The 24,371-nt window shown below is 40.2% G+C and overlaps 1 protein-coding gene across 3 annotated transcripts in view; it reads right to left on the bottom strand.

Annotated features, from left to right (window-relative positions):
- hipk2 (homeodomain interacting protein kinase 2) overlaps positions 1-24,371 on the bottom strand; it is a 130,923-nt gene that overhangs the window by 18,127 nt on the left and 88,425 nt on the right. The window contains exons 5-10 of one of the 3 annotated variants that reach the window (XM_052152029.1): positions 23,217-23,303; positions 17,373-17,557; positions 17,086-17,248; positions 11,599-11,821; positions 11,343-11,464; positions 4,987-5,117 (exon numbers count right to left, since the gene is read on the bottom strand). In XM_052152029.1, the coding sequence (XP_052007989.1) occupies positions 4,987-5,117; positions 11,343-11,464; positions 11,599-11,821; positions 17,086-17,248; positions 17,373-17,557; positions 23,217-23,303 (911 nt within the window). The remainder of the gene's footprint in view (positions 1-4,986; positions 5,118-11,342; positions 11,465-11,598; positions 11,822-17,085; positions 17,249-17,372; positions 17,558-23,216; positions 23,304-24,371) is intronic. The other 2 variants (XM_052152030.1, XM_052152031.1) reach the window with 2 other exon arrangements.

Below are 24,371 nucleotides of genomic sequence, written 5' to 3'. Positions count from 1 at the left end.
CAATAGTAATCATGTATAAACACCATGGGACCACAGAGCCCTCATACCGCTCAGGAAGGAGACGCATTCTGTCTCCTAGAGATGAACGTAGTTTGGTGTGAAAAGTGCAAATGAATCCCAGAACAACAGCAAAGGACCTTGTGAAGATGCTGGAGGAAATGGGTAGACAAGTATCTATATCCACATTAAAACAAGTCCTATATCGACATAACGTAAAAGGCTGCTCAGCAAGGAAGAAACCACCGCTCCAAAATCAGACTACAGTTTACAAGTGCGCATGGGGACAAAGATCTTACTTTTTGGAGAAATGTTCTCTGGTCTGATGAAACAAATCATAAAATAAAGTAGTGATTCTAACTGACCTAAGACAGGGAATGTGTTCTACGATTAAATGTCAGGAATTGTGAAAAACTGAGTTTAAATGTATTTGACTAAGATATATGTAAACTTCTGACTTCAACTGTATATAGTATATATATATATATATATATATATATACACACAGAATCTCACAAAAGTGAGTACACCCCTCACATTTTTGTAAATATTTGATTGTCTTTTCATGTGACAACACTGAAGAAATTACACTTTGCTACAATGTAAAGTAGTGAGTGTACTGCTTGTATAACAGTGTACATTTGTTGTCCCCTCAAAATAACTCAACACACAGCCATTAATGTCTAAACCGCTGGCAACAAAAGTGAGTACACCCTTAAGTGAATATGTCCAAATTGGGCCCAAAGTGTCAATATTTTGTGTGGCCACCATTATTTTCCAGCACTGCTTTAACCCTCTTGGGCATGGAGTTCACCAGAGCTTCCCAGGTTGCCACTGAAGTCCTCTTCCACTCCTCTATGACGACATCACAGAGCTGATGGATGTTAGAGACCTTGTGCTCCTCCACCTTCTGTTTGAGGATGTCCCACAGATGCTCAATAGGGTTTAGGTCTGGAGACATTCTTGGCCAATCCATCACCTTCACCCTCAGCTTCTTTAGCAAGGCAGTGGTCATCTTGGGTCGTTATCATGCTGGAATTCTGCCCTGCAGCCCAGTCTCCAAAGGGAGGGGATCATGCTCTGGTACATTATGTCACAGTACATGTTGGAATTCATAGTTCCCTCAATGAACTGTAGCTCCCCAGTGCCGGCAGCACTCATGCAGCCCCAGACCATGACACTCCCACCACCATGCTTGACTGTAGGCAAGACACACTTGTCTTTGTACTCACCTGGTTTCCGCCACACACACTTAACACCATCTGAACCAAATAAGTTTATCTTGGTCTCATCAGACCACAGGACATGGTTCCAGTATTCCATGTCCTTAGTCTGCTTGTCTTCAGCAAACTGTTTGCGGACTTTCTTGTGCATCATCTTTAGAAGAGGCTTCCTTCTGGGACAACAGCCATGCAGACCAATTTGATGCAGTGTGCGGCGTATGGTCTGAGCACTGACAGGCTTAAGGGCCCCACCCCTTAAACCTCTGTAGCAATGCTGGCAGCACTCATATATCTATTTCCCAAAGACAACCTCTGGATATGATGCTGAGCACGTGCACTCAACTTCTTTGGTCGACCATGGCCAGGCCTGTTCTGAGTGGAACCTGTCCTGTTAAACCGTTGTATGGTCTTGGCCACCATGCTGCAGCTCAGTGTCAGGGTCTTGGCAATCTTCTTATAGCCTAGGCCATCATTATGTAGAGCAACAATTCTTTTTTTCAGATCCTCAGAGAGTTCTTTGCTATGAGGTGCCACGTTGAACTTCCAGTGACCAGTATGAGGGAGTGTGAGCGATGACACCAAATTTAACACACCTGCTCCCCATTCACACCCGAGACCTTGTATTACTAAAGAGTCACATGAAACAATGGCTAATTGTGCCCAATTTGGACATTTTCACCTAGGGGAGTACTCACTTTTGTTGCCAGCGGTTTTGACATTAATGGCTGTGTGCTGAGTTATTTTGAGGGGACAGCAAATTTACACTGTTATACAAGCTGTACACTCATTACTTTACATTGTAGCAAAGTGTCATTTCTTCAGTGTTGTCACATTAAAAGATATAATCAAATATTTATAAAAATGTGAGAGGTGTACTCACTTTTGTCAGATACTGTATATATAGTATATACTAGGAGGAGGACATGGCTGGGATGTGAGAGTGCACAAAAGATAAGACAGAGAGATAAGGAACAGCTGGAGAGAGAGAGAGAGAGAGAGAGAGAGAGAGAGAGAGAGAGAGAGAGAGAGAGTCGTACAAAGCTCTCTATGTGTGTCTTTGTTGAACGTGCTTGCTGAAAAGTGAGCTTTTGTTATACACTGAAAAGTATTCAATAAAGGTCTGACATGGATTGTTCACCTGGTCCCAGCTTCCTCCTTCCGACACAACAACGAACCATGTTACATTCCTCCAATCCCGGGTTTCGGCACCACTGTGGCAGACAAGCCTCTTGTTCGTCAGAAAGGAGGAAGTGGGAACCGGGTTATCAACCAAAAACACTTTTAATTAAACACAACAGAACATAAAACTTTTCTTTTCAGCAGAACACTGACATGCAGACACACACAAACACTGCTCCGTTTGTGTCTCTCTCTCTCTGGCGTCCTCAGATCCTCCTTATCTCTCTCTCCTGCTGATTGAGTTACCGTAGACTTTGTCAGTTCGAACCAGTCTGGCCATTCTCTGTTGACCTCTCTCATCAACAAGGAGTTTCTGTCCACAGAACTGCTGCTCACTGGATGTTTTTGGCACCATTCGGAGTAAATTGTACAGACTGTTGTGCGTGAAAATCCCAGGAGATCCGCAGTTACACAAATACTCCAAACCAGCCCATCTGGCACCAACAATCATGCCATGCTATAGATCAAATTTTTTCCCCATTATGATGGTTGATATGAACTTTAACTGAAGCTCCTGACTTTTTTTCATTTCAGGCATTGAGAAATTGATGAATTGGATATGAAGTTTAAATTGAATAAGAATTTGATAAGATTCTTTAATAAAGAACAATCAACTGTTGAAAAAGAAGAAAAATCAATGAAGGAGAATAATAATTTTTCATACGCTTTATTATATGCATCTAGAAAAAAATGCAATCAAATGTGGGCTATCAGTGTGAAAGATGAGCTTGCATTGTTCTGAAAAGAAGCTCAATCCACGGTTCAGTATTGGCCAGGTCTGAGATCGTCTTCAGCAACGTCAATTTTGAAAACCCTGCTTCGAACAAATATGCGGTGGCGAAAGGCAAAAGCAATTTTATAGCTGCGTCACACAGCTAATGATACTCGTCCATTAATACCACACAAAACAAGGCAAGGGAACAAGTGCCAAACAGATGTTTTACCTGCTGTCACTCCCTAATTCAAAAAGATGTTCTTCCATTTCCAAAGTAAGATCTTTAGCTGTGCAAATGAATGGATCTCTAACACAAAAAGGAACTGTAGTCCTTCGAGAAATAGGATCAGAGATGCTGTTTCAGTGCATTTAAGTATGCTAATATTACAGGTGAAATAGGAGAGATATCTATAGACCGGCTTAATTCCTTGGTGAAATCGGATAAGCACGGGAACAGTCAGACGATCACGCCAGAGGTCAAATTTTGGAATAAAAGCACTGATTCTGTCAACAAGAAGCAGAAGGCTTGCATCTCACAAAGATGCTACAGCACTCTCCCTCTTGAGAGTCAGCAGATCTCTGTATGCAGGGGAAGCTGCTCATGTTCAGACCCCCAATTCCTGGCACATTAAAGAAAACAAGCGTGAGTTCAGTGGTCGTGCCTTGATAAAATGAATTACATGTACAGCTTGCTGCAAAACATACTCCAGTTGTTAGGGAATTTTTTGGCTGCCAGTGAGTCACAGAATCATGCAATTGGTCCATTTTGCTAGAGGAGCCGCTAAACGTGCGTTACCGATCCACTCAATATACCCAACATTGCATTTCTCCAGGCCCACTTTTTCATCTTGAATGAAATGGTCCAAGACACTAAAAATCGCTTTGCCAGCTGTGTGGGATGGAAGAGGATGACAAAACAGAACATCTTCCTCAATATTCTGGACTTTCACAAACCAAAACCAAAATAAGAGCGTAACTGTGCTTGTCCAGCAACATCGATTCTCTCATCTAGCTTTATTGCATAGTATGGGCTCTGCCTAACTAAGTCCAGTAGTTGTTGTTCTCTAACATGGAATTGAACTTATTTGCACTGCAGAGCTTTCACCGAACATGATTCTGCACACATTTAAACACACCCAAAACCAATGTCTCACCAATGGTGTGAGGTTTTCCATTTAGCGATGTGTTGCGAGACTGCGTATGAAGCTTCAAGGCATTTACTTTAGACAGTGTGACTGTTAATGGTACACTTTTGCTATTAAAGGCCATCAAGCAAATTACATCATTCCCGGATATCTGGATCCTTTTTATAATTTTGTTAATATTAATGAATACTTCCAAAACACATGAAATGTTGCTTAAGTATTTATGATCACTTTTTCACGATTAACAAAAACTGTAATAAATGAATAATTATAAATACTTAATTATAAATGTTTGGGCCCCCCTTTCAAACACTCCACGCCCCCAGCTTGAGAACCATTGATCTAAAAGATTATTAAAACCCAGTCTGGCACTACCAAACTGTCGTGAAATATATGAATCACCAGTGAAGATATCTTAAAATAGATCTTTTGAGTTCCACAAGACTCGTTTAGAATCAGCAAGCATATGTAGAGGATGAATCCCTTTTCAGCTGGCATTTGTGAAGATTTAATAGATTTTAAAACCAATGTGAGTCCCCATAAACCATGATGAAACTGAACCAGATCAGCTTAAAAAAACAGCGAGGGTGCTGCAAATGTTACTCATTAATTTAGTCTCCCTTTGCCTCAAGGTCTAAGAGAAAATGGGATGCACTATGTAGCAAGTTCTTGATCACAGGGCTGCAGAACTGTCCGCTTTAGCAGTGAGGGTATGGTGGTATCTCACCTCCAGTTGGCCAGAGGCTGCGAGCTGGTCATGGAGTCTGGTATGACAGTGGCATGTTGCACGGATGTATGGGCGAGCTGCTGCCATGCCGGGGGTAGGAGGATCTGTTGGGTGCCAGACGGCCAGGCCTGCTGTGGGATCGGGGTAGAGGGAAAGGGGTTAGGAAGAGAGAAAGAAAGGGTTACTACCAAAGAGGTCTGGTTCTGCTCATATGGAGATCCACTGATAAGTGTTCACACTAACAATGATTTGTAGTGACAAAATTACCAGAAGTCATTCATAACACATCCACTTTAAGGAATAAAGGTTAAAAGAATATTCAGGGTTCAATACAAATTAAACTTAAAAGCTTTATCAATAGCATTTGTGGCATAATGATGATTTACCACTCAAATTAATTTCAACTTGTCCCTCTTATTCTTTAAAATCAGAAAAATCTGGGTTACAGTGCGGCACTTACAATGGAAGTGAATGGGGCCAATCCGTAAACATTAAAATACTCACTGTTTCAAAAGTATAGCCACAAGACATAAACATTACAAGATTTTATTGTTATAAAATCACTTACTAACCTTTTCTATGTAAATTTATATCCAGTATTACAACTTCACTGTCATGACAATGTAAATCCTGTAATGTCATAATGGCAGTAAATCCTATGTGTATTTTAACGTTTATGGACTGGCCCCATTCACTTCCATTTTAAATGACTTACTGTATCCGTGATTGTTTGCTTCTTTTTTTAATGAGGGACGAGATAAAAACAATTTTTTTTTTGTCCATCCATCCATCCATCGTCAACCGCTTATCCTGTGTACAGGGTGTAATAACAAAAAATTCCACAAATGCTGTCGATACTTTGTATCTTACACTGTATTGAACCTGGACCACTTATTTAAGTAATTTCAATAAGAGTTGCTGATTTTAGGTGACATGAGCATTGGTGATACAAAAAAGTTCAGCAGTGTTCAAATAAGCAGCTGTGCAACAGTAAGCAAGTAAAAATCCCATTCATTTTTTTCCTATTGATTTTTAACGCTAACATATAAACCTTTAAAGACAGAATTACCTTAAGCTCCGAGGTTGTTATTTCAACTTCATTGTTTAAAAATTGTGTTTGATAGCGGACATCGTGGTAAACAACTACATTACCCATGAACCAGCAGAGAAATCAATCAGAGAACTGCGTTCAACCAAGCCCGTAAAACGTGCCTCGGAGCGACCGCCCACTAACAAGACGCACTGTGAATGATGCAACAAAGTTGGTCTCCCTTCACCCTTAAACTACTAATATATTTGTACATATAATATTTTGTAATAAATGTAAAATATATTGTTTCTATACTTATAATCAACAACTGAAAATCAATAGTTTTATATATTCACATTGTTTTTATTCAATTACATCATTTGCAATGCTTCATGGAATTGTAGTTCATTACCTCATGAAAGACAGTAAGTACACAGACTTGTTTTTTTTGTCCAGTTTTCAAATACTTTTTTTTGCCTTAAAACAAAGTTTATAATTTTGCGATTTGGTTCATGGCTTACAACTCTTTTATGGAGGATTTTATGAAAAGCCTATGAACCAAATTAATGGGAAAAATACTTCCAGAACCCTGACAGCTAAATAAGTGGGCAGGCACTGTTGCACTCTATACACAGACTACCAACGAGAGTGCAGACAGTTAAACTCATGTGATTCGCCTCCTGATAGAGTTGGACGCTGCAGTCAAGTAGGAATTCCTACTAGCATCCATCAGCAAAGAGACTTTCTGACCTCCAGCGATTTATTCGCTGTCAGTGTGAACACACCATAACCCAGCACATCTAGATTTACATGAATGCATTTTGCAGGCGCGTTTATCCAAAGCGACTTACAGTGCTTTTGGTATACACATTTCATCAGTGTGTTCCATGCATTCCCTGGTAATCAGACCCATGACACTGGTGTTGCTAGCACCATGATGTACCCGCTATATCTAGTCACAGCAACGCCATGGCTAAACAGGCCAGTGTACTGCACCCGTGTATTTGAAGCGAGGAGAAAAAGGATACAGCTATTTCGAGAAATGATTTGCGCTAGTAAGTGCTAAACTGTGCCAAACAACCACCAAAGGGGTCATTTAGTTATTTGAGATACACTAATATCAGCATTCAAGGCCTAGATACAAGAGATGTCATTTCATGAAATATGCACAGAAGCCACACATTGTCCATCCATCCATCCATCGTCAACCGCTTATCCTGTGTACAGGGTCGCGGGGGGCTGGAGCCTATCCCAGCTAACATTGGGCGAAAGGCAGGGGACACCCTGGACAGGTCGCCAGTCCATCGCAGGCCACACATTGTAAACAAGCAAAAACAAAACAAAAATCGGAACACAACCACCAGCCTTGGTTTGAAAATAAAAGCATGCTTATAAGAGCAGGACAGCTTTGATAAAGAAAAGCACCAGGAAATTAAAGAAGACAAAAAAGATGGACCTGTAGAATAATAAAAAGCTTTCCCAAATTTTATCGGAACTTAATTTATATCCCCCCCTCGATTCCTTGGCACCAATATTTAGATGAAGGCCAGAGATGGGGCCATACATACCATGTACAGCCTTGGCTCCAGCTTGTATAAAAGATAAGAGCCTGCCTTAATAAAGAGATGTGGCATCTCCCAGGCAGTGTGCTGATGTGTTAGACATTTTCCAAATCAACTCTGACTTTAATTAAATTCAGGGGCCCCATTCAGAGGCTTTGTGAGGGGCTGCTTTGTATGGCTGTGGAGGAGTGCGGGAGTGCCAAGCATAATTTGTTTAAAGATGTGAGCTTGAAGAAGACTGTCTGCAGCTCTAATAGTTTAATGCAGCTTTATTGATTAGCAGTTTAATGTACAACTAATGAATTGTTTCTTTAATACCCTTTGCACATCTATTTACTGGCCCACTGGCATGGACCACAGCACTCAAACAAAAGAGGGAGGGTAGGGTGATAGGGAAAAATACTTTTACAGGTTCCCACACCTTTTGACTAATGAAATTTCATGACTTTTCCAGTCATTCGTGATTACTGGATAATGAATTATTTTTAAAGATATTTTTATAGAGACTGCAATCACAAAGAGCATTTTCTAGCTGATGAAAGATTATGCTCCAGGTCTTAGCATAACTACAAAAAAATCATATTCCCTATAGTCATTTCCATGACTTTTCCAGGCATTTTCAGGTTTAAAATCCATGACCGTGGGAACCCCGTTTTATGCTATTTGTCCGGGTGTGATTACACATTTCCTGTTTCTTTGTTTTTCCATTTATAAAACAGATAGTTTTCACTTGAAAATAGATGAGCTGCACTCAAAGTCATTGTAAAATGCACAATGCTGTGACTGCACATTCGTAGCTTGGCTACTATAAATAGCCTACAGTTAGGCTTATGAACTACATTTCTTGGTGAAATAACTGTTTATTCTGATTATTATTCTAAATAAAATATTTATTGAACGTTTGTGTCTTTTTCATTTTGCTGTTGCCACAGTTTTATAAAAGCCATTAATCACACAGGGTATGCATTACAGTGATTTTAATAAAGGTTAACCGTGTCCACTTCACGATTTGCCTGAGAACACTCCTTACTCATGGTAAAAATCACTGTAACACATGGCCCCAAGTGCTTTATTGATGGAGTGTTGGACTAGAAACATATACCATGGATTGCAAGAAAATGGCGTTTTGTCTGAAGCAAACATTATAATTTCATTATTAATGGCATTAATAATGTTTTTAATAAGTTTGGCATATTCGTTTGACAATGGGAATGCACTTACATTTAGCCATTTCATTTATGTTATTGTGAGAGACCTTAAAGCTAAAATATGTAACTTTTTCAGTGTTAAAATACTTTCTTCTATCCCATCTTAATATGCAGAGTCAACTATAAGTAAGCCATGCATAGGTTCATTTTCTCGAAAACTGTAAACACTGTCTGTGTGACACTAGCACTACAAAATTCCTTTGTTTTGAGTGACCCACTTAGACCCACCCCAACAACAATGGTGTGAGTTGGGGGTGGGACTATTTGATGATTTGAACAACAGCATAATCAGAAAGCTGTTTTGACAACATTGTTTATTTTTGCAATTCTGTTCGGTGGCACTAGTATCACAGAAATTACATACTTCAGGTTTAAAGTGCATACCTTGTATACGTCCTTTACATACTTTTTCCACCCATGACAACAGTGACACGAATATTTCCATCAGAACTCTGTCCCCAAAGCCCTTTGCCTACATTCCTGACACTTCGCATCCTACTTTTTCACTCTGGGTTGGGTTGTGTAATTGTACCGTCTGCCCAGGCATGGTAACCTAGATAAGAGTAGAGTTTTCCATGCAAGGCCATTTCTTTAACTAACCCCCTCTAACAGCTTTTCTGCCCTCGCGGGGTGAAAGCCTTTTGTTACCCCCAGGGCTCTGAGAGCACCGCTGCTCCCTCGCCAATTGTTTTCGCATTTTCTGCATTCCTGTTCCAGATAAAAGCCGCGGCCTTGTAGAGACCCACTCCACTGGCACCAAGAGTGATGCGGTCTGACTGATTGTGTTGAAGGGGGCAGTTGAGGCCCTGAAGCAGTAAAGAATTCAGAGAGAGAAGACGGAAATGTGTTGCCAATTTTAATCTGGAAAACCACTGTTAATCACCACACGCAGCAAGATATGTCCATTTTCATTCATCCCCCTGCTAAAAAGACCAGCTTAACCATGCAATTCCCATGTTAGTCTAGGCTGGTTCTGCTGGTTAGTGCTGGCTTGGTGCTGTCTAGCTGGTGGACCAGCATAGCCATGCTTTACACCAGCAAAACCTAGCTGGTGAAGCTAGTTGGCCAGCATTGTCTTTCTGATGAAGCTGGTTAAGATGGTTTAAAAGCCTGGTGGAGACACCAGCATCCCATGGTGGGGGACCAGCACCTAAAACACAAAATAAGCTGCATGTGACCAGCAATGGTGGTCTTTTCAGCAGGTCCCTGTGAATGAGTTGAGCTGACATTAACAAACTGTGTTGTCATTCAGTGCACAAATCACTTTTAAGTTATATGGAATTGTCTCTCACTCCGCTAATCCAGAATTGTCTCTCACTTTTACTACCAAATTATAGAAGACAGATAGAGTTAAAATAACATCTTCAACATTACTGCCGATCACAGCTGAGAGTCGGGACATACTCTAAGGGCCACATTTCACTGATAGTTTTAAATGAATACACCACATCCAGTCGGGCAGTCAGATACGATATAGATGCAGAAGTTTAAATATTTCAAAGCAGCCGAAGCTCAAATCGGATCCGAAAATGTTGCATCCGTAGATGGTCCAAACCCCACGCAGCCCCTGTGCCTCCATTGTAAACAAATGACTTAAGGCCTATTGTCTGTCGTTTGTCAGATGCAGTGAAAAGGTGGCTTTACTGTTCATTACTGCAAGGTAATCACATCTCTCTCTCTCATACACACACATCCTTGTTTTTCCAATAATTTGTTAGAAACAAACCAAGCTGTCGTAACTAGTTCCAAAGTGTGGTTTTCAAATTAGTAACGGAGGCTTGTGCGCATCATTCGAACTAGCAACGTCAGATCCTGTGTATGATATTTTAACCAACCTTTGTCATGCTCATCACCATGGCTACGCCATGACTACCCCAAACTGTTCTGGTCTTTTAAGGTGGTTGAAAAGAAACCCAACAGTGAGGTAAAATTTCCAACAAGCAAAAGGCCGGTTGTTCAAAGAATGTGAACAATAAAGGATTAGTTCACTCAAAAATGCCAATTATTTCATAATTTACTCCCTCTCATGTCGTTCCAAACCTGTATGAACTTTATATCTTCATGGAATACAAAAAGAGATGTTAGTTAGAACATTAGGGACTTCCACATCAGTCACCATTCACTTTCATTGTAAGGAAATGAGATGCAATGAAAGTGAATGGTGACTGAGGCTAACATTCTGCCTGACATCATCTTTTGTGCTCCAAGGAAGCAAGAAAGTCACATGAGCTTGGAACAACATTAAGGTGAGTAAATGTTGACAGAATTTTAATTTTTGGGTGAACAATCCCTTTAACTTACTTGCAGTGCATACTGAGATAAACTCAGCCCAGCTTCAATTAATCTACTGGCCACAAAATGAGAGTGTCTTCTCGGCTTTGTTGAAGGGGGAGTAAATTATGCTTATATCATTATAACAAAGTAGGTCATGCTAATTGCTCTTCTTTGGAGCCAAATTCGGAAGTAATTGTGAATTTGGAAAAGTCTGAGGGGTGTAATTAGTTTAGGACATGTGGCTTTTTATTGCTATGGCAATGGGGCAGTGTCATCCTATACCTGTGTCAGAAGGCCTGGCTGGATCTGCAGAGGTTGGGCACCAGGTGCCTGTGTTACTATGGGAACCGCATTCTCCATCCGCACCGAGTAGCCAGTGTGTTTAGAAGGTGATGCCTGCAAACCTGGGAAAAAATAACATGGGGAACACCATTAGATGGCTATATTCATTGTATGGCTGGTACAACCATCTATATAAATAGTGTATATCAGGAGCAAAGTAGCTACTGTGTATAACCAATTTTATAGCATAACCCACCTTGGAAGCCAGGTGGGCAGACAATGAGGGCCTGCTGGAAGGGATCTGGTCTGGCGGCACAGAGTTGGGGTGCACCAGGCTGGAGGGGCATGGTCCTGGGGGCCACGGCGGCCATAGGGGCCGCAGAAGGCTGGTAGAGTGCAGATTGGTAATTTAGAATGGAGACATCAGCATTGGCAAGGGAAAGGGTGGCACTGGTGGAAGAGGGAGCCAGGTTGGTGGCCTAAAGGAATTGATGGGTTCAACGAACAAACAAACAAATAAAAGCATGAAGAAGTGGGTGTGGTATATGGGAAGTGGGTGGAGCCACAATGAGGATTATGGGGTAAAATTCAAAATTATAGCAAAAAATTTAAATAAACTGCTGATATAAGCAAAACGAAGATAGATGTACAAATAAAATGTGATCCAATGACACAGAGTTGCTAGGTGTGCTAATTTTCTGTGTAATTGGTCTTCTTATAAACATAGTTGAAGGTTTGATATACAACCCAAACAATATAAATTCTTTATTAAATTGATATAATATAAAAGTAACCTATTATTATAACCTATTATTATCTTTGTACATTTTACAAAACATCTAGCAATGATGACGTTGGCTTTATCAGGCTTGTTTCTTTTTTCATTCAAAGGTTATGAACTTGATGCATGTTAAACTTTGCAATTTTTTGCTTTATATACACTCACCTAAAGGATTATAAGGAACACCATTCTAATACTGTGTTTGACCCCCTTTCGCCTTCAGAACTGCCTTAATTCTACATGGCATTGATTCAACAAGGTGCTGAAAGCATTCTTTAGAAATGTTGGCCCATACTGATAGGATAGCATCTTGCAGTTGATGGAGATTTGTGGGATGCACATCCAGGGCACGAAGCTCCCGTTCCACCACATCCCAAAGATGCTCTATTGGGTTGAGATCTGGTGACTGTGGGGGCCATTTTAGTACAGTGAACTCATTGTCATGTTCAAGAAACCAATTTGAAATGATTTGAGCTTTGTGACATGGTGCATTATCCTGCTGGAAGTAGCCATCAGAGGATGGGTACATGGTGGCCATAAAGGGATGGACATGGTCAGAAACAATGCTCAGGTAGGCTGTGGCATTTAAATGATGCCCAATTGACACTAAGGGGCCTAAAGTGTGCCAAGAAAACATCCCCCACACCATTACACCACCACCACCAGCCTGCACAGTGGTAAAAAGGCATGATGGATCCATGTTCTCATTCTGTTTACGCCAAATTCTGACTCTACCATCTGAATGTCTCAACAGAAATCGAGACTCATCAGACCAGGCAACATTTTTCCAGTCTTCAACTGTCCAATTTTGGTGAGCTCTTGCAAATTGTAGCTTCTTTTTCCTATTTGTAGTGGAGATGAGTGGTACCCGGTGGGGTCTTCTGCTGTTGTAGCCCATCCGCCTCAAGGTTGTGCATGTTGTGGCTTCACAAATGCTTTGCTGCATACCTCGGTTGTAACGAGTGGTTATTTCAGGCAAAGTTGCTCTTCTATCAGCTTGAATCAGTCGGCCCATTCTCCTCTGACCTCTAGCATCAACAAGTCATTTTCAGCCCACAGGACTGCCGCGATACTGGATATTTTTCCTTTTCACACCATTCTTTGTAAACCCTAGAAATGGTTGTGCGTGAAAATCCCAGTAACTGAGCAGATTGTGAAATACTCAGACCGCCCGTCTGGCACCAACAACCATGCCACGCTCAAAATTGCTTAAATCACCTTTCTTTCCCATTCTGACATTCAGTTTGGAGTTCAGGAGATTGTCTTGACCAGGACCACACCCCTAAATGCATTGAAGCAACTGCCATGTGATTGGTTGATTAGATAATTGCATTAATGAGAAATTGAACAGGTGTTCCTAATAATCCTTTAGGTGAGTGTAGTAGACCATCAAGTGAAAGGAAATCTGAAAATGCATAATATAAAATCTGTGTTTTTGCATTCAGTTATGGCATTGAGTTGGTTTTGGGCTAGTTTTAATCGGTTATTGGTCTGTCTTTGTCACACCAACATGGCAACCCTACAACATAAACTGTAAACAGCAAGCAGGGTCAAATTTCTAGCACTTTCTCAGTCCAAATACCATAACACTATTCAGCAACTTCCAAACAAATGCTCTATTAGCTGTTATTCCGTACAGGCTGTATAAGGGTTCAGGCATGTTTCATAAAATGATTATTAAGCGAGAGGGAAGAGGAAAAGAGAGGTGAGAGAGCTTCAATCAATGCTCTTGTGTTACAGTCTCCATCAATGCAAGCCTCTTCAACTTATTGAATTTGCACAGTCTCATTAACAGCAGATAATGATTCCTCTTTGCGCTAAGCTATGATTAAATATACACAGAGATCTAACTGGTGAGGGGAGAGACAATCTGTTCTTCAAAGCCTCCACACTAGATTTCCCCTCCAGTGCTTTTTAATCCGGCCTGACTGCAGCACATTCATCTGTTTATTCATCTATCAATGTGGAATTTGTGCCTTCGAGATTTGATGAACGAGGGAACTCCCTCTCGCCGGTCTAGAACAGTGAATTGAATATGTTCTTCAATAGAACTGTACACATCTTTCTATCTTAGTCACTTTCTCGCTATAATAACAAAAAATATAGCTAGAAGTAAAAATATGAGTGCAATAACACTGCCATAGAGAGGAAAAGGCGTACACTCTTTAGAGAAGATGTGATATCCACATCTACCAAAACTAAAAAGAATGGTTGGAGTATTGGCTTAGTGGTCAGCACACATGCTCAGATATTGATATGTTGAGCTGTGGTGCTCATATGGGAAATGTGGGTTTTAATCTGGGCTGCATCATGTTCATCTAATTCCCCCTCTCTTTACCCATGATTTAATGTCCTCACTCTATTTCTATAAATAAATCATAACAAAAAGCAAATAAATAAATAAAAAGAATGGCAAGAGCCATGGCTTAGCAGTCATCACACATGCTGATCCTCTGGAGTTTTGTGTTCACAGTCGCCTTCGGCATGCTCACTGGGTTTCTAAATACAATTATTATTTAATTCCTTATTTTTAAACACATTTCACAATTGTTTTTTATCAAATTACACAATTACAAATCTGAGACATTATAGATATTACAGTTTAATTTTCTGTTAATGCCTGATTTTCTGTAGAGCTGGTTTAAAACGATGTGTGTTATGAAAGGTGCTATACGAATAAAAATGATTTGACTTGACGTGCTCCAACATTGATATGTTGAGCTGCGGTTCTCATTTGGGAAATGTGTGTTCGAGTCTGGCATGCATCATGTTTCCAACTAATTCCCCCTCTCTTTATCCATGATTTCCTGTCCTCTCTGTACACTAAAGCACTAAAGATCTAAAAAGAATGATTAGAGCCATGACTTAGTGGTCAAGCCAAATGCTCTGCCACTGATATGTTGCGCTGTGGTTCTCATATGGGAAATGTCAAGGCTCAGGTACGAATGGGCCATGTCAAGAAGGTAACATTTGTTTTGTGAAAGGTCTTGCGAGATTCACATGTGATATTCATAACTGTGTTTATAAGGAGTCCTGTAACAACCATAAACCTAACCCTAACCTGGTTCCAAGATCTGGTTAATGTTGAACATTTGAAGATAAACCCCCCCAAAAAAAAACAATGTGTCTTTAATCTTTTGATAAATTCTGGCACCCCTACAAAACCTGTTATTTTAATTTAGGCTAGTGGTATTCACTTTCATCTGTTACCAAAGCAATATGGTTTCATCTCATGCTACTGCTAGTAATTATAGTATTTTCAGTAAAGTTTGTACATGGAGAATTCAGTACAGTGCTTTTCATTTTTCATTTTCCCTGTTTAGCAAGGTCGACGAGCACCAGGGGAGCGAGTTAATCAATACACCGCCATGGCATTCATCACACAAAATAAACACTTCAGCCTCACAGCTGGCTAATGCTACAGTACATGATCTTTCCCTCAGTCTTACACACAACTACACAAAAACTCAATGCAAACTTGGACCAACACATACCAGACCATCTCTTATGTCAGAGAGATGCTGAGTGGGAAATTCACAAACAATAAATTGTGTTTACTGATAGCGCCGATTACTTGTATGCACTGTCTGCATTGTTTGTTGCCCGAAAGTGGACTTGACTACATCATGCCACATAAATAGCGCTGAGTTTTGCAAAAAAGGCACTACCTTTTTTAAGCATAGTTTTTATAGTATGAAAAAGAATGAAAAGGACTTAATTTAAATATATATGACACAGCACCATCTCAGTGCAATTTGCACATGATTAAACTGGTTTGCTTGTGGTAAGTGTATATATATACTGACAAGTTTGTGTTAAAATTCGGCTTGCAAAAGTGGTGTAATTGTTTGCATTTGTTCATATTTTGATGTTAGAGAAAGGCAGAGATATATGCTAAAACATTACAGCTGTATGACATTTTGACTTCAGACATTGTTTATTTGAGGGGAGTTCGGGTGGATCTAAGAACTCAAAATGAAGGAATTACAAGATCCATGCCTGGCTCTCTGTCAGCAGTTTCAACAAATGCTCCCTAGTGAAGCTAAACTGCACTGAGGCAAAACAGGAGGAAACAAAAGGAGAGAAAGGAACAAAGTTCTGCAATCCTTAAGGCCGCAAAGTAGTAAAACGCAAGCCAAGCAGGAAGTAGAAGCTGTCATCTTGTTAATCAGCACATTGTGACAGGGCTGCAAGGCTGACACACACACACACACACACACATAGCCCAAATGGCCTATGATATGACCGGTGTGCACACCCCAGAAGGAAGTCATTCAATACTGCCTGTGGTCAATGGTGCAATGCTAGACTAATTTCTTTAGATTGTCCCACTGCAAATGGGTCTCTGCATGTAATGCAATTATTTATGTGCAGCTTTAAGGGAAATTCTAAGGAAAAGCTGAGTTTTTTGATGATAACTCAAATATGGGGGAAAATAAGTGTGAATGCATGTACGTTTCTGACCAAACTACATTTTTGTGGTCAAAATTGCTGCAAGAAGTCAGCAAAATAAAAAACAAATAAAAAAAAACCCTGACATCCTAAAAATACAAACATGAATCATAAAGAGATTGAACAAGGTCTTTATTTATTTTACTTTTTTTAGGATTAGAATTTAGGTTTGTCAATCACGATTATAATTTGCAACAGAAGGTACTGGGATATTGCCATATAGATAGGAATTTGCCATTTATTTGAATGTGTTTTTACCTTTACCTAGTTCAGGGAAAACTTTGTCTCCAGCCATAAGCTAAATCTGACAAAACCACCCTTTGGGTAAATTTGGGTACATCCTCAATTGGAAAAATGATTAATAAATGATTGAATGCAAGTTTTCTTTTAAGGGTAGGTAAAGGGTTAGTTTATAGTAATTATCATTAACTATATATATATATATATGGTATATACTGTATCTTTATTTCTATCCATTATATAGGTAAACGTGTGTGAGTGAATACTGACCTGGCTGTGCACAGTGTTAAGATGGTTGTTGAAGGTCATGGTGAGATTGGTAGATGTGCTGGGGGCTACATGTGTAATAAAGGGGGTCTTGCTTTGATTGACTGTGTCATACATGTTCACCCGACGCTTGCAAATCTCCATGTTCTGGAAGCAGGATTTGACGCTGTAGGAACAATGGACAAGGTCAGTAATCTGAAAGCAACATTTCACCATAATCCATATTTATTCATTATAAACTATACAAGACTCTTCATGTGGTCTGGTACTGCTGATATGTTTCAACTGACTGTGTGCTGTGTGGGAAGTCCAGTAGATGTGTCATTGTGACGAAGGGGTGGTTGAGTGTCTCTATGGGTGTGATTCTCTTGTCTGCATCAATGGTCAGCATCTTGGTCAGCAGGTCGATAAACTCTCTCCTGTCTGCCTTCTCCACCAACATGTCACTGCCTTCCAAATCTGTGGTCATATTCACCTGCAAACAGCAACAATGAGAGTGCGAAAAGGAGAGACAGAAAGCAAAAAAAATTGTAGGGTTTACTAGCTCTTGTCTTCTGAATCTGACCGCTTCTTTATCAGTTACTTTAGATATCGTCAAAGAATTCCACCAAATTCAGCAGAATTTTTTGCGCCCATTTGTGCAGTTTTGGAATTGTTTTTCTGTGTAAACTCAGTCTATTTAATGTCTTGAGACACCTTCAGCCTGTTTTGTTTGTTGCACTGCACCTAGCTTTTTTTTAACACAAAAACATGTTCTCAGTGAACAGTCCCTAGAACACCGTTCAGCAGATTTTTTCCAAAAACAATTAGCATAGAAAATGCTAACAAAATGTATGTCGGACCATGCTAAACCCTGAATTTGGGCAATCGAGATAATTAACAATCATAATTGTGGAATGAATAATCCTTAAGGACTGGATGTGTGTTCTATGTAAGCATTCAAAGCCTGAGTGTTCCCAAATGAGGGAATCTGTCAACTGTATCTTCTGAGCCAACTTACATCTTACAGTATTTGTAAATAATACATGCAAGCATCTGAGTGTGAATAACCCCCTCGTCTCGCAGTGCTTGGCATGTACAGATCTAATAATACACGCAGATCTGTCAGTCAGCATGTGCCGTTCTCTGAGGACAGTAACAATCTTCCACCTCTTTGATATTCCCAAATATTTGCTCTCAGATTTACTGCTATTCACTAAACTTTTAGGTAACCTTTTAGACACTGAAGCAGACATAAAAAGGTGAGGGAAAAAAGTATGACATGTAATTTAGTACATTTCTTTCTGAATGTAAAACTGGTGTGAATGCATTAGTGAGTGTGTTTTGTCTGATTTGGGGTTTTGGCCAGTAAAGCAGAGCTGTTTTTTTGGAAATCTTGCTCAGAGATGGCTAGCGCATGCTGTTTATCTGTGGCCTAACCTCCCCGAGCTATCAGATAAACTGCCAGTGATGTGTGCAAATCGAGGTCCTTTTTCTTTTTATGCAAGCTATTCTAGGCCTATCCACGCTTTCTGGCTCTCTTTATCTTCCCCCCTCTCTCTCTACTCTGTTTTCTGAAAGCCTGCTGCATGATAAAGAAATAATCTTTGACACGAGGGGAAAATAATCAGCCCGTGGTCAGCTGGACTAGAGCAGGGTGCAGAATGTGAGCCGCTTTCGGAGACACACACGAGAGGAGTGACTGCATACAGTAGCTGCTGTGCACAAATTGCACACACATTTAGTAACCTGTCTCTAGAAGTTGATGAAATTCAGAACAACCATTCTTCTCAACTTGTTCTCCATCTCAGATCTGACTGTTCAGCTTAAATCAGGTGAATGCACAAGTGTCTTACTCTGAGTGTAAAATTTTAAAGGCAGGTGCATATCATGAAGACAGCGGTGTAGATGTTCCACACACATTCTGGCAGTGCTTGCAACAGCAGAAACCGAGCAAACACAAGCACACACACCCTTTCCTGTCTGTTCTCTTAAGGACTCTGAAGGTGTCTTTACATTGTTCAGTTAAGTCAGCTCATTGCAAAGATTTCATGCATGTTTAATTATTTTATTTTTTCTTCAAATTGTTTACTTATTATTGTTATTATTTATTTTAAAGGAGACCTATTATGCCCCTTTTTACAAGATGTAATATAAGTCTCAATTGTCCACAGAATGTGTCAGTTTATTATAATCATTTATTATACAGTGTTATATATGCCTCTTTTTGGGTGGAATCAAAAACACGTGGTTTTCATGTGTGTCTCTTTAAATGCAAATGAGCTGCTGCTCCCACCCCTTTCAGAAAGAGGGCTGTGTCTTTACAGCTTGTGAACAGTGTAAAAATAAAAAAAGTCTGCTCTCTGCCTCACATTACTTCAGGTGGATTTTTCACAAGCGACAAAATTGGCAAAAATTTATTGATATTTAGTTAAAAATGTTCATATTATTGCTAGCTAATGTTTATGTGGAGCGGAGGGGGGCGGGGCCGGTCGGAATATCCGCGCCCGGTCCCCAATCGGCCTGATGAGGCGCGCGAGGGATAAAGGCGGCCGGTGACGATGGTTCGATAGAGAGAGAATTACGGGCATGTCCGTCGTGTGTGTTTGTTTATGCTTTTGATTTGAGGTTAATTAAATTATCATTTATGTTGACAAGCCAGTTCTCACCTCCTCCTTGCCCATCGTTAACTGTGTTACATTGGTGCCAAAGCCCGGGAAGGAGGAGGGATGTCCGTCGCAGAGTCCTCGACACTGCCGTCCACCCTGGGGAGCGCCGCTGCCATCTTCCGGGTGACGGAGTAGCCCGACCGCCCAGATGCGGGGAACGGCCGTCGTCCGCGGGGCAAGTGGGGACTGGATAACCGACTGCCTGGAGCGAGGGAGCCGCTGCCGTCCCCAGAGACGCGGAGGGGTCAAGGGAAGAAACTCTCCGACCGCCCGGAGCGGTAGAGCCGCTGCCAGGGGCAGAGGAGTGTCCCCATTTGCTGCCAGAAAAGCGGAGGCGCGTTCTGCCCGCTGGGGGTCGAAGGTTTCACTCCGGTTCGCCCGGGGTTAGAGCGGCTGTCGTCCGCCTGAGTATGGAGGAGTGTTCGAGGACCACGTGACGGTACATCAGAGAACCGGTGAGTGAGCTTTTTCTCTCTCTCTCTCATTTGCACCTTGTTGGCCTTTACCCTCACCTATTTTGTTTTGTTGTTGTTGTCTTCCCCTCCTGTCTCCTCCCAGGGCGAGGAAGGCGGGGATGATCACGCGGGACGCATGATACACCCCGCCTCAGGGATGGGGGGGCGGGGGAGTGTACGTCATGCCGGTGGCACCCCGGCCTGAGTTAACGCCGGGAGGATTGTGGAGCGGAGGGGGCGGGCCGGTCGGAATATCGCGCGCCCGGTCCCCAATCGGCCTGATGAGGCGCGCGAGGGATAAAGGCGGCCGGTGACGATGGTTCGAGAGAGAGAGAATTACGGGCATGTCCGTCATGTGTGTGTTTGTTTATGCTTTTGGTTTGAGGTTAATTAAATTATCATTTATGTTGACAAGCCAGTTCTCGCCTCCTCCTTGCCCATCGTTAACTGTGTTACAGTTTATTTAGCAAGTTTCACAGAAAATTTAAAATAGTTTTCAAAAAGACAATCACCTTACTGTATTGTGAATAATACATGTGAGGTTATGAATTATACAGACAGTAAGCTAAAAAATAATGACATAGCTCTGGTCTACGTGAATACAATCAGAGACAATGGTAACTTTAGTTGGAACACGAACAGTTGGTACTGATCCATGCTTGAGAATAAATATTTTTTAAATCCTGCTTTATATTGACACTCATCATAAAGCAGTCAGGTGTAAAATGATTTGCACAAACAAACACACATTTTTGTATGTTTTGGGGCACATTTCCTTCAAAAACAAAACTTGTCCACTACGTCTTCAGTGGCTCTGATGCCGGGAGTACATGAAGAATCTAATGTTTACTTTTACAGCCAACAACAGAACACTTATGAAACTTATGAAGCCGAGACATTTTTCTTCTCACTCCATCTGCTCCAGCACAGAAAAAAATGGCGGACTGTGAGTAGATCACTCAGGGGAGTATCTATGAAAATAGGGTGGAGTACGTCACCAGTTGTGGGCGAGGCCTGTTCTAAAGTGAGGTCACGTTAGAGCAGAATGAAAATCATTCATTTTGACACACTGATTTTGATGAATAGAAATATAAGAAAGAGGAGTAGGTTGACTTTTAACATTGTAGGGTAGTTGTGTACACACACTGCCGACTCACATTTATGTACAAACACCATGTAAAAGAGAATTTTGCATAATAGGTACCCTTTAAATAGATAATTTAATAAATAGTAACAATAATAATACTTTTCTTTATTATTTATGAATAATAACAATTTTATATTAAATACAAAAAATGTGTATTATATAAATATATCAATATTTTTTACTTATTATTAATTATATTAGTATATTGCTACATAATATAATTATATTATTAATAGTAATAATAAATGAGTATTTATATAATAATTATTATAATTCTAATCATTATTCTTTTATAATATTTACTTATTTGCATTCTTGAGTATGTCTAATACTCTTCTCCTTATCAAAGGCACACTGGGGATGTATTTTAGTGAAACTATCCTCTTTCATCCCTCAACCAGGCAGGGTTATATGTGTAAAAGTGTACAATGCAAATCAATGGTGATTTAAAATTTTGTGTTGTCATGACAATCACAGTGTGATGAATGGTGGTGTTCAAAAATTAAAATAAATAAATAAAACATATTAACATCATAGGAGACAATATTTTGTCACATAAGCGTGTTACACTGTGTCCTAACAGATGCAACGTGATAAAGTGAAACGCAATAAAAAGGTGCAAGGACATTCTGTCGATCGCTTGGTTTCTATACGACGTTGTGTCTGTCCAAAATCCTGCTCCCCATAACTGTACATTAAAAACATCAAATATGTAGAATCAGTCTGTATTAACATTATCATAACATTATGCTTGTTGGTGGAATCTTATTGCATTGCGCCTGGTTACGACACAGTGTTACATTGTTTCTTGCGATTGAGATTCATATAAATAAGTTTATCTTGCGTAATATAAATACATTCAGTACGTTTACATACACCGTTACAGTAAAGTATACATGATAAAATGCCTAATCGAATATTTCAACGAAGTCTTTCAAATACGGTTAAATATATGTCATGCATCCTCTCTGTCTTTCGGAGCAAGCACACAATGTCGTGGCCACTTGTGGTCCGATTAACATGTATATATGCTGGACGAAGCCAAGCTACTATCACATTATCTAGGTCTATTAGTCCAACTTCGCTAAAGATTTTACATGATGACTTTTTGTTTTAGTCCGACCCAAATCGAACATTTAAAGTGTATTTAAAGGTACTGACTGTCTTTGTGCACATTCAAATGTCTGTATAAATGTAATCTGTCTGTTGATGGACTTGACATCATGTTCCAACGCAAACCCTGGTGAACTAGTTCTTTACACAGAGCAAGTCAGTATCATATCTTACATCATAATGCCAAAAGACCTGACCTGAAATCAAAGCTCTGATCTAATTCTTGTAAAACACATTGTAAATACATTGTAGATTAAACGTGTCTGAGCACAAGCATAATTCGTTTTTTATGAATTCATCTGAATTTGCTGTAAATTCTATCAGCCGTTTTAATCTGATGAGGTGGGATGGAGTCGGTTCCTATGTAAATATCCAAACTGAAGTTTGCGTCATTGTTGGCGAAAGCGTGACTTGGCCTGTTCAGACATTGGCTGGCCGGTGATGAGACGTGCTGATTTCAATAACTCACAGAATTAAAAGGTCATAAGTCATGTGTCTCATCGTTGAGTAGCACCCAGGGAACTGAGTTTCCCATGCAGCATTAGTTCACCATTGTGCTTTTGAGTCATGTCCTTTGTTACATAACACAGTTTCTGTTGTCTAACAGAGGTGTGAGTATTACTGGAAACTCTCCACACCAGGTTGGAGAAAAAAAAAACACTTTAATAGTGTGAGTGAAAGGAAGGTTATTATTAGCGATGAGCCATAATCTTTTCTTCTGTTGAAGCTGGAGTCAGGTTTTGTGGTAGGAACAAAGATACAAACTCCTACCTGTGCCATATCATCCAGGCAGTTGAAGATATACTTGCGAGCTTCCTTAGATTTGATCCCAGTCTCTGCCTCGTGGTCTTCAGGTGTCTGCAAGCACAAAAAGGAATATTGTCAGCAGGTGCTCAATCTAAACCTACTGTATCATGATATGACAGACACATTTCTCAAGATGGTCTCCACTTGAAAGTTCTCATTAAGACTTTCACATCAGGAATAGCATGAAATGAATAAAATGACACTACAGTTCTAATAAAATGCCCGATGTGGTCTTCTCCTGTTGTAGCCCATTCGCCTCAAGGTTCGATGTGTTGTGCATTCTGAGATGTTATTCTGCTCACTACAATTGTACAGAGCGGTTATCTGAGTTGATGTAGCCTTTCTTTCAGCTCAAACAAGTCTGGCCATTCTTCGTTGACCGTTCTCATCAAAAAGGCATTTCCGTCCGCAGAACTGCTGCTTACTGCAGCACCATTCTGAGTAAACTGTAGAGACTGTTGTGTGTGAAAATCCCAGGAGATCAGCAGTTACAGAAATACTCAAACCAGCCCATATGGCACCAACAATCATGCCACTGTCCAAATCACTGAGATCCCATTTTTCCCCATTCTGATGGTTGATGTGAACATTAACTGAACCTCCTGACCTGTATCTACACGATTTTATGCATTGCACGGCAGACACACGATTGGCTGATTAGATAATCACATGAATAATTAGGTGTACAGGTGATCCTAATAAAGTGCCCAGTGAGTGTTCATATACAATTTATGGGCAAAGGAAACTGGTCACGTATGACACAGTGAGAGATTTTGACATCAAAACCCATAAGAATGAAAAATCATGAGACATTAACGATATCTCATTTGTTTCTTCTAGACAACAATTAGATTAAATGGAGTGCAAATGGAGCTTTTGTTGAAGTCTACCTCTTCTCTTTTTTTTCTCTCCTGCGAACAACCTAGTAATCACACGTGTCTATTCTTGAGGTTTTGATCTAAAAAATATCTCATCTGTGCTTGTTCATAACTTTGTTGCTATGATGATGTCAACAAACCCTAAATTGACTGTAAAAAAAATTATGGTTTAAACAACTTTACAGCTCAAATAATACATGAATTTTAACAGAAGAATTGATTTAAGCGCTTTTATAAAATT

Source organism: Xyrauchen texanus, chromosome 21 (assembly GCF_025860055.1).
Source record: "Xyrauchen texanus isolate HMW12.3.18 chromosome 21, RBS_HiC_50CHRs, whole genome shotgun sequence".
NCBI lineage: Eukaryota > Metazoa > Chordata > Actinopteri > Cypriniformes > Catostomidae > Xyrauchen > Xyrauchen texanus.
Note: the sequence above shows the minus strand (reverse complement) of the source record. Positions and strands in the feature narration are given on the sequence as shown.